Source organism: Diabrotica virgifera, chromosome 2 (assembly GCF_917563875.1).
Source record: "Diabrotica virgifera virgifera chromosome 2, PGI_DIABVI_V3a".
Lineage (NCBI taxonomy): Eukaryota > Metazoa > Arthropoda > Insecta > Coleoptera > Chrysomelidae > Diabrotica > Diabrotica virgifera.
The window spans coordinates 135529167-135541265 of NC_065444.1; the positions used below are offsets into that span (position 1 = coordinate 135529167).

At 34.3% G+C, this 12099-nt stretch overlaps 1 protein-coding gene across 1 annotated transcript in view; it reads right to left on the reverse strand.

The window, feature by feature from the left end:
• LOC114337264 (echinoderm microtubule-associated protein-like CG42247) overlaps nt 1-12099 on the reverse strand; it is a 195660-nt gene that overhangs the window by 15923 nt on the left and 167638 nt on the right. Inside the window, exons 13-14 of the mRNA XM_028287679.1 lie at nt 7839-8021; nt 6615-6710 (exon numbers count right to left, since the gene is read on the reverse strand). Coding sequence (XP_028143480.1) covers nt 6615-6710; nt 7839-8021 — 279 coding nt within the window. The remainder of the gene's footprint in view (nt 1-6614; nt 6711-7838; nt 8022-12099) is intronic.

The window sequence follows — 12099 nt, forward strand, 5'->3', positions numbered from 1 at the left end:
ATGTTATAAATTCGTTGTTATTTATGTTCCTGTTTTTATTCTTGTTATTTATTGATTGTATAACACTTTGAGGGCTTTTATTATTTCTATATTAATATTCGTGCTTTCCATTGATTGCCATAGCTTCTTCAGTGGAACGCTATCGTAGGCTTTCCGTAGGTCGACGAACAACATTATGAATTTCTTGATTCCGTAAAATATATGTCAGTGAGAAAGTCGAGCCATCTTTACTCAGTGTTGTTGACATACGTTTTTTCGTCTCTTTATATGGCGGAAATAAAGACTATTCTCTGGACACCCTGAGATACAAACGATTCGCTAAGACAGTGTCAAAAATTCATTTAATGTCTCGTCACTTCCTCCAACACAAGATGCAGTCCATTTCCACAGTCTCCAAGTGTATCACCAGGTTCAGTCACGACTCGGTATACATTGTGATCCAGAAGATTAGGGCTGGAAAAAGCATGGAAAATTTTGGATGCCAATCCAAACTTCCAAGCCTCCATCACCCCGAGCTTATGAAATTAAACTTTTGCAGATGCAGAGGAAACTGTGTGATGAAAGGAAAGCTGGGCATTCACGGTCAATCCATTTGGAGCCACGCCAAATGGATTAAGTCAAATGGATTGACGCCAAAATTATAGCCCGTTCACCATCACTCCAAATGGGTTATCATTTCGTATTTAACGTGATTCAGTGAAGATGCACAATGTCGGATTCCGAAGAAGAACTTTTATTGGGTCCGGCTGCTGTTTGTCATCATATATTTATATAAAAAAAGAGTGGTTGAGAAAAAGGAGTATCTTCACCTACATGAAGTTATTAAATGAATTGTCTTTGGAGCCAAGTGATTGGAGAAATTACCTGAAAATGGACGAGCCAGTATACTTCAAGTTACTGGAGCTCGTTACTCTACTAATAAAGAAACAAGACACCGATATGAGAGAAGCTGTAAGTCTCGGCGTGGAATGAACGAAAAATGGACGTGGGTTTGGACGTTGACGGTAGGGTGGCGTGATGGCATGACGCGATATTTCGCAACTCACGAGCAGACGGCATGATGGCTTGGCGTCAAGCAACGGCATGATGGCTTTGCGTTAAGCAACGGCATGATACGATGGATTACCGAGCGAATGGAAATCCAGATTTTGACATTACGCCAAAAAAAGTAATCATAATTCAACACTCACGATCAACATTTGGCTGTATATCACGCCATTTGACGTAATGACATGACCTTGAATGTTCAGCTAGTGCGTGCGGTTGCCGAAAAGCAAGTCTCAAATGTTCAGCAGTGTTCCTCCATTGTGGTGGTGAAAGCTGGAGCAACATCGTGGACAGATCAACATTAATTGAAGAAAATGAATTGAAACATGAATTACCGACAATGACGCCAACGCGTCATTATCTTCTTCTTCACGTGCCATCTCCGCGACGGAGGTTGGCAATCATCATGGCTATTCTGATCTTAGATGCTGCTGCTCTGAATAGTTCGGTTGATGTGCATCCGTACCATTCCCTCAAGTTACGCAACCACGAGATTCGTCTCCTTCCTACACTTCTCTTGCCCTGGATTTTCCCTTGTGAAGTATGTTGTATCTCTCATTACGCATAACATGCCCCAGGTACTGCAGCTTTCGTGTCTTGATGGTTTCCAATATTTCCAGTCTTTTGTTGACTCTTCTCATGACTTCGTTGTTTGTTATATGCTCGGTCCATGATATCTTCAGGATTCTTCTATACACCCACAGTTCAAATGCTTCCAACTTTTTAGTAGTCGATGTGCTAAGTGTCCATGCTTCTATCCCGTAAAGCAGAGTCGAGAAAATATAACACCTTGCCAGCCTAACTCTCAAGTCTAATTTCAGTTCTCTTGCACAAAGTACCTTTCTCATTTTATTGAAGTTTGTTCTTGCTTTCTCTATTCGAACTTTGATTTCTTTGGAGTAATCGTTTGTGTGTGTGTGTGTGATTAATTATTGTGCCAAGATAGTTGTAGTTTTCTACTTGTTCTAAAGTTTTACCTTTAATTGTCAGGCTTTCATCATTATTTTGGGTTTTTGATATCCTCATACATTTAGTTTTCTTGATGTTTATTGATAATCCATATTCTTCTCCATACTCAACTATCTTGTTCATTAGCTTTTGGAGGTCTTTAAGGTTGTCTGCTATTATGATAGTATCGTCCGCATATCTAATGTTGTTAATTGGCGTTCCATTTACCTTTATTCCTCCCTCAAGAGCTCTTTTCATAATTTCTTTAGATTATGCATTGAATAGTAGTGGTGATAATACACACCCCTGTCGCACTCCTCTTTTAATTTCGAACTCTTCTGATGTGTGTTCGTTAATGCGTATGTGTGCTTGCTGTTTATAATATAGATTTGTTATAATTCGAAGGTCATTGTATTGTAATTGTTTTGCTTTGAGGACGTCCATTAGTTGTTTGTGGCGGACTTTATCGAAAGCCTTGTTGTAATCTATGAAACAGACGTACATATCCTGGTTCACGTCCAAGCATCTCTGGATTAGTACGTTGAATGTAAAGAGAGCTTCACGGGTACCTATACCTCTACGGAATCCAAATTGGGTTTCTTCAATATCCATATCAAGTGTTTGCTAAATGCGTTTATGAATGATCTTTAAGAACATTTTAAGTGTATGAGACATCAAGCTTATGGTGCGGTGGTCGGTACATTCTCTAGCACTTTTCTTTTTTGGGAGACAAATAAATGTTGAGGTCAACCATTCATTGGGTATGTCACCCGACTGATAAATTTCATTAAAGAGCTTTAAGAGGACATCTATGTACTCATTTTCTATTATTTTAAGGATATCAATAGGCAGTTGATCTGGCCCCGGGCTTTTTCCGTTACTGGTGTTTTTTAGTGCATACAATATTTCTTCCTTTGTAATTTCTACACTTGTTTCTCTGTTTTCGAAATACATGTCTTGTAGGTTTCCTCTTTCGTCGTCGAAAAGCTCTTCCATATATTCTTTCCATCGTTTTAGCTTTTCGTCAGTCGTTATAATAGTGTTTCCATTTTTGTCTAAAAGAGTTGTGTTGTGGTTTCTTTTTTTGCAGCCCGGCCATTTCTTTAACCTTTTTATGCAGGTTGAATAGATCGTATTTGTCCTGAAGATCTTCTATCTCTTTACATTTTTCTTCATAGTAAGTTTGTTTTGTCTCTCTTATCTTTTTCTGATTTCATTGTCAATTATTTTGTAATTGTGATTGTCTTTGTTCTTGGCTTGTCTTCGTTAGTCCATCATGCCGAGTATCTCGTCGGTCATCCAGTGGTCTCTCTTTCTTATCGGTTCTTTTAATATCTCTTCGCATGGAACAAGTAGGCAATTTTTTAGTGTTTCCCATTGATGGTTTATCTCGTAGGTGTTAGTATCTAATTTATCAAGGTTTTCGTATATTTTCTGTTGAAGTTTGTTTTTTATATCAACCTCTTTCAGTTTTCTAACATCTATATTTGAAGTTCTTTGGGGTTTTCTAATACGTTTAAGCTTAAGCGTGACATTAGCGATTAGTGGGTTATGGTCTGATTTGACATCTGCTCCTGGATATGTTTTAACGGATTTGATGGTGTTACGATATCTCTCTTTAATCAGTATATAATCGAGTATATAAGCGTCAGTATATAAGCATCATTATACGCTCTCATTATACCAAAAAAATTCACCTCGGATATTGATTCAGGTCTTTACCGGCAGCCTGGACCATTAAAGGGAATGAAAAAATAATAACTATTATATATATAATATATATATATATATATATATATATATATATATATATATATATATATATATATATATATATATATATATATATATATATATTAGGGTGGTTCAAGATCCTATGTGAAAAACTCAAGTTGAATGTAAAAGGCAAGGGACCCCCCAATTCTTTTCTAATTGATAAAAGAAGTAAGAACCCAAAATATGAAAGCCATAAGTCACTTGGAAGGCAGTGCTCAATACTGTTTAAATAATGAAAACAAGAATATTTTTATCGATTTTTGAAAAAATTACAAGACATGTTAGGATACAAAAACCTAATTTATTTGTTTATTTTACATTGGAATCCATGTTTAAAATAAGTACATTTTACATTGAAGGCCATAATAAAAATGAACTCTTTAAATTTTGTCTTTGGAAATTCATGGTTTCTGTAGACTTTCTAGAACGGCCTTCTTTGTTGGCTCAGTCGGGACTTGTTTTCGATTAGCCTCTACAATCTGCAGTAACAGCTGTTTTTCGTCCTCATCATTTGTTATGAGTTTGTTAAAATCTTGAAATAGTTTTACACCTCTTTCTGCGATGTCATTGACCACTTTGATTTTATTTACTGTATTTTTTGCCTCTTTAAACTCTGGGTCCTGTTCCCATTCACTTGGGTGCTTGTTTAAAAAGCTTTGCATAATGTTGAGCTTAGTAAACAACAAACATTGTTCTACTATTAGCAAAATCTGCCAATTCACATTCATCGCTTAGGAAATCGGCATTTCCTCTAATCATCCTTGGCGGTGCCTGGACAGACATATTATTCACTATGCTCACTTTGTTTTCACGGCTCACTTTATTGGAAAAAAGTGATAACCCGACCATTTCGTCAGATAGGTACCACAAATGTGGCTGCAAGGCTTTTTTGATAGTTTTGGCTATATCTTCATCAATGACGCTGTATTTCCCAGCCTCTTTCCAAAAAATTAGGTCGTTGAAAGCTGCATTGGCGCTGATTGGAGCCTCAACCCAGTTTTTCCCCTACAAAAGTGCACCGAGACGGATAAATCGGTCTAAGTTTTCTTTCTCCTTGTTTGTGAGATGGTAAACTCCTTGACCTAGGAAAAGGTACAACTTATATGCATAAATAAGCTTAGCCATCCACCGAGCGTGGTGTATAGGCCCAGGTGCTCTCCAGTGAATTTTTTCTATTGGTTGTCCCAACACCAACAGCGTCAGTTCAATAAGTTCGAGGTAGTTATCTCGAGGCTGGTTTTTCTTACTAAGATGATGTAGCAAGGACTCGATGGCACTGTTTTTTAACTCGGCTTCTCCAAGAGGAAAAATTAATGGTGTGTAATCTGATCGATCAACTGCATTTCATGATTCCTTTAACCTTTTAAATATGGAAATTTCAGGAGAGCTTGAAAGTCCCAAACATAATGCAAATACTTTGCCCAAAATGATTTCCATTTTGTGCTGGCGACACGGCAGAAGTTCTTTATTCAGCTTATTTTCAAGGAAAGTGCATGCACCACTCTTAAGACCATTATTTACAGCTGTTGTGTCAAAGCCCATACCAATGACTTTATCATCGAGATCCCATGATTTAAGAGTTTTAAGTACTGCATCTCCAATGTTTAAACCTGTTCCACTAGCCAATTTTGGCACCCCCAGTAGTTTCTCATTTCCACCAGCATAGGAAACTAGCACTGGTAGTCTATCTACCTTTTGTGAACCTAAAATGTCGGGCAGGATTTTGTCCCAATTAACAACAATTGGTTCTTTGATGTCTAAGTTTGATTTAATCTGTGTTGAAACATTCTGTCTTGCTGCGTCTCGTTTCCTTTTTACAGAACTTCTTGAAAGCGGTAAATCCGCAGGATTTACCGCTTTCAAGTGCGGCAGCAATAGCAATGATAAGCTTAAGTGTTTTACGGAAATTTATGAAAACTAAATGTTGTTGAGCACTGCTTTCCATAAGTTCTAGAGTGTTAAGATTTGGCATAGTTTATTCTTTTATTAGATATAACAAAATGGGAGGGTCCCTAGGTCTCTAAAAAAAACTTGAGTTTTTTGGACCACCCTAATATATATATATATATATATATATAACCTTTTTCGATATATAATAATAAATAATATTATTTTGTCTAGAAATTGTCCGTGGATTAGGCCTTCTGGGGATACAACCTAAAAACGCGCGTGCAGACTCTACCTCATAGGTGGTAGGGGATCTACCTCAAAAATAGTTTATTTATAGCATAGGAATGTTAAGAATATTATAATAAAATATATGATTAAAAAAATATATACATAAAAAAGTAAGCCTAACGTTTTGTTTTTATTGTATCCCTATGAGCATTCGAGAACCTGATCAAGTTTGGAGCGCTGTAAAACCTAGAAAAATAATTAAATTCAAACAACTTTATAGTGGATATTGTTCGTTGAAAACAAAATTGCTGTGGTGTCATTTTATTATAAAATGAACTGAAAAAAGTTATAACCTTTAAAAGGAAACTTGTTACAAAATTCTCACTTATTTTTGTTTGTAACTTTTTTTGTTGGTCACTTGACGATAAAAAGTAATAGAAATAAAATTGTAAAAAATTTAATTTGCTACATTTTACGTTTTATTAAATTTTCTGTAAGGTTGCAAGTTTACGAGTTACAACGCGAAAACCCTTTACACAACCCTTTTTCCAAGATGACGACTGGGGGACAAGGGTGGCGACCCCACAAACTTGAACTTAAGCTTCTACTGGCTCCTCATACACATTAAAAAAATAAAATTGCGTCCTCTAAGAATTGCAAGCTAATGCCTAAAAATGTAACATTTCAATGGACTATTATAGACATTTATAAAAATATAGACTTACCAGCTGTTAAGAATCCAACTGTTGAATTATGTGTAAACCATTTTACGTCTTTGACTGCAATTGGACTTTTTTCTGGCGACAAAGTTTTTACATCCCCTTAAAACATTTATAATATACTTTATATACATAATAAGAGATATTTATATAATAAGAGATATTTATATAATATGAGAAACTAGTAAGATTGTTTATGGCGCTGTCCGAACAAACTGAAATAATATAATCAGGGCCGGCAAATTAAGTCATACACGGCGCGGCGCCGGGGTGCAAGACGCATCTTTGTCCCTTCTTTTGTCAGAAGATTATATAAGTTATAGGTACGCTAAAATTAAACTTATTATGTTAGCTTTCTTTATTTATATATTAAATAAACATGGTTTCAGTATTCAAAAAGGGTCAATTTTATAACACTATGTATATATATTATCAAAGTCAACTTTTCTAGCTTTTAAGTTGGCAAAAGTTTTATTACTTCGGTGATATCTATTTTTACTTGCTTTTCTATAATTATAACAGCCAGGGTAGTTAATCTGTCTTGGTCTATTATTGAGTTTTGATCAATTTAAGTTTAGAAAAAGACCTTTCTCCTTCAGTTACTGTTACTGGAAGTATTAAATATATCCTTAGACACGTAGAAAGATTTGGGAAAACGGAGAGTAAATTATTAGAATATATATAACTTAAAAAATCGAATGGAGTTGTGTTTATTTATAAAAATAATATTGATAACAATTCTAACTCATGAAATAGATATTGACCATTTATATCAGATCTGTTTCCACGCGCTAGTTTTTTTTGTAAATTTAAACATTGTGATTTTATTTAGTTTTCTTTGGAGTTTCTCCAACTCAATATACTTTCCAGGAAAGAAAAATTATAATTATATTCGCTCAACATTTTAAATCTTTCACTAATTTTGCAATGACAATGTCCAATAAATAATAATAGAAGCTAACTTTAAAATTTTGATTTGGGTCAAAAGAGGCTCGTCTGCAGCCTCCTGAAATGTCTTTTTCGGGGACGTGGACGAACAATTTCAGATAAAAATTTAGGGAAACTATCAATAAAATGTTTTATAGGTTTCTATTGATAATTTCCCACCTTTACAAGTTTCATCTCTTTTTATATCACAACGTATTATTTTTTCCGTCTTTTCCACTATTTTGCCGGTTACTAGTTTGTATGTAATATAAAAATTAATTCGTTTACTTCATTTATACTTACAAAATGATAAGTCGTAATCGGCAGTGACAGTTTGAATAAAGTTACTATCTGAACTCCAGTCTAGTTGCATCAACGGTTGAGCTCCCCTTATTTTATTTGATTTTTTATAGGAATATCCATCTCTGCTTACCCTAAATAAGTAAATACTTCCATTTTGTGAGGCTATTGCTATCAGATCTCCAGCTAAAATGATTCCAATACATTGAATTATAATTGTGTTCCAAATAAATAGCCCAGTAAATGGCCATTTTGGAGTGTAATTTTCAGCGTCACTACGCATTTGCTTGAAAATTTGAACAACTTCAAAGTTGGACTTGTACCGTTGGTTGCTTTTACTTGGGGGCGAAAGTAATCCCTTCTCGGGGGCGAAAAAACATACGTTTCAAATATGTTCGGAAATGGATAAATTGACTAATTATAAGCTATTTTTCTTCTATAGAGTTTCTTAACTAAGTCAATACTTTTCGAGTTATTTTTGAGTGAAAATGATTATTCTTCAACAAAAAATAAAACACGTTTTCAGGCGGTTTTTCGCAAATAACTCAAAAAGTCAGTATTTTATCAAAACAATATTCTTAAAAAAATGAAGCATATAAAAAAACGAAAAAATGGTGTATTCATGAAGTGTACATCTACAGACCCGGTAAAAGCAAAGTTGTAGCTCTTGAAAAATGAGGCACTTTTCTGGGAAAACTCATTGGAACTTTTTGAAAGTATTTAACAAAAGCTTTATTTTAATTTTTTTTATAATAATTTCTAGCATCAAAACTAAGCGAATTACGCTCAAAATAAAGTTAGCTTCTTTTTTTCTGATAAAAAGAAATCGTGAAAGTCTCCCCCTATTTAGCTCCCCAAAAATGAAATTAATCGTTACTGCTTTACCATTTACTGTATATCGTGACAAAACATTTCGTAACGCGACAGTTCGTAACCACACAAATGGTAACGGACAATTTGTAACGGCGACAAATCGTAACGTCGACAGTTCGTAACGGCGACAGTTCGTAACCGCTACAGTTCGTAACCGCGACAGTTCGTTACTATACATATTCGTAACGGACAATTCGTAATGTTAAAATTGAATTCCCATCACTTTGTTTTGAAGCATCGGTATATATTTGTAGGTGATTAGTTTAGGGTATTTTGCAGTATAATTATTAAGGGTAGTTTTGCTAAGTGTGTGAAGTTCAGAATATGAGGGAATTAGAATTATTGATGTTTCTAAAGCCTGAAAGAAATACGATTGAGGTGGTTTTCTAATAATTTTGCTAATATTGCAAGTATTACGAAATGCTGGACATAAGGTGGGAGAGGTTTTTTAGACCAATATTTTATTGTTAAATCGAAGTAGTTTAGTGCAGAAATTTTCTTACTTAAGATTGGATCTTTTATATAGGATTTTAGAATAAACTTTTCAGAAAAAATGTTCTTGTGAGTTCTAAGGGAGGTTCTAGAGCTTCCACACGCAAAGGTTTACAGGGCGCCTTTTATATATCATCACTAGATGTTAAAAAAAAATTTAAACTTAATTCCAATACATTAATATTTTCAGCAGAAACCACACCTATCATAAAGGCATGCCAATATGCCGAAAATAAAAATCTCAAACAAACAAACATATTATCCGACTCATTATCAGTTTTAAAAAGCTTATCTAGTCAACTAGATGGAAATTCTGTTAACGCAAATCCCTACATCAAAGATTTAAAAATACTATGATCTAATCTAACAGATATGCAGTGTGATATAGTATTTACGTCGATAAAAGCTTATATTGGTCTTGAAAATAATGAAAAAGTAGATCAGTTGGCAAAAGACAGCGTTTTCAGTGGCGAGGAAACATTGAATGATATTGGACTTCAAGAATGTATAATCATAAGTAAAACCAGACTACATGATAACTGGAAACTTCAATGGAATAAATACTGTATAAATTGTCCAACAAGGTCTTTTGTCAAGGTCAATTGTCTTTTACATCCGAATATCCCGAGAGATATTGTTACTATCTCTCGACTAAAATTTGGCCATGCCTGTTATCCCGCACATCTACAAGTCGGAAAAATGAAAGAATACACATGAGCGATCATATCAAGCACATATTTTGGATTTGCTGCTTTTTTCTATAAATAACAAACGAGAGAGATAGATTATTAAGTGTTGTCTACAAAGCAAAAACGTTATCCAAGACATACGCAGTTACATATTTAAAATTGACAGAGTGAGATGGCGATACAATTGTTCAACGTAGTTATATTAATTTAGTAGAAAATTTAAACTCACACTTGACTATTTCTGTATTTCTAATGTCATTCTTAAAAAAACATTCAACATGAGTAGAGATAATGATTGTATAAACTACTATTCGAGTAATCGTGTTGGTCAACTATAATCTGACTGATTCGATTTCTGTCACTTTGACAGTGAAAGTAGGTTAGGTTCCGTAGAGTTTATAAATTTTAATAATCAGTCTTATTTACTTGAATAAATTGAGTCCTTTTAAGAGCTATTTTGATATTATATTATATTTGTGGTTTGGTAAGTATTTATTTAATTAAAATACGTCAATAAAATTTGTATCAAGCATCGAATCTAAACGGACGTGTTGGCTCTCCGTATTTACACTCAGTTTTTCAGTGCTGTAAATAAATGTTATTAATAAACAATTAAAGTTGATAAAAGGTTGATCTCATTCGAACCGTTGAGGTGTGAGACAGCTTTTTCTCGTGTCTTTAATAAAATTTAAAAGTAATAAAATAGCAATTAGTGATACTGCCAGCATTTTAGGTAAGAAATAAAAATTCTATTTTAAATAATACTAAACAAAAATAATGATCATTTTTATTGTGTATATAATTAATAAGCCATAAAATGCAAGGAACCAGTGGTGGCGGTTACCAAGCAAATTATATTATTCCAAACGTTACTTCAAACCAAAAAACAACAATGATATATATAAAATAGGAACTCTGTTAAATGCAGTAATTCGATTTGAAGCTCCAAGGAAGAAACAAACCATAGTCCAATGTAAAAGATGCCAAAATTATGGTCATACACGAAATCAATGTACACTACAATACAGATGTGTCAAGTGTGCTGGACAACACGACTACCGTAAATGTACAAAGAAGAAAGAAGACGGAAAACCAGCAAAATGTATTCTATGTGGGGGCGCTCATCCTGCGAATAATAAAGGCTGTCAAGTCTACGTTGAATTATTAAATAAGAAATTTCCAGAAATTTCCAAAGAACACGAACAACAATAATAATAAAAATGAATTCCAAAAAACCGAATCAATTTATCCATCTACATCGCAGCAATATATTGGCCCTAGACCTACGTCAAGCCCGAACCAACCAAAAACTGGATTAACATATGCACAAGCTACATCAAAAAATATAGCTACAAATGATATCTATTCATATCTAAATCAACAAAACATGTACCTGCAACAACAAAATTTATTTCTTCAACAAACTTTGGAAAAACAGCAAAAAACCATAAATGAACTTACACAAGAAATCAGAGAACTAAAAGAAGAACTCAAACATGCACTCTCTCTGAAAACAAATGGGTGAGTTACTTAAGGTAGGACTCTGGAATGCAAATGGACTAGCAAATCATAAAAACGAATTGCAATATTTCCTGTTAGAAAACAATATTGACATAATGCTAATATCAGAGACACATTTAACAAGCAACCACAACCTTAAATTATATGAATATATAATGTATAATGCACCACACCCTGATGCTAAAAGGCATGCTAGAGCAGGTGCAGCCGTTATTATTCGAAAAGGGATTAAACACTATCACCTTGGTAACATAAAAGAGCCACACCTGCAGGCAGAAAGTATTATCATAGAAGATTGGCTTGGACAAGTAGCAATATCTGCAGCATATCTTCCACCAAACTATCCACCGAATAAAGAATCATTTACTAATTATTTTAATTCACTAGGTAATAGATTTCTTGCCGGTGCTGACTATAATGCAAAACATGTGAGTAGGGGCTCTCGACTTTCTCCACCAAGTAGAGGTAGAATCCTCTTTCAAGTGATGCAGGAACTACATCTCAAACACTTATCTAGTTACACACCTACTTACTGGCCCACTGACCCTAGTAGACTTCCGGACTGTCTTGACTTCTTTGTAAGCAAAGGTTTTGAAAATTATGAAATTGCTTCAGACCATACCCCGTAATAGCGACGCTAAATTCAAGATTTGTTGAGAAGGAACGTCCAGCAAAACTGTACAATCATA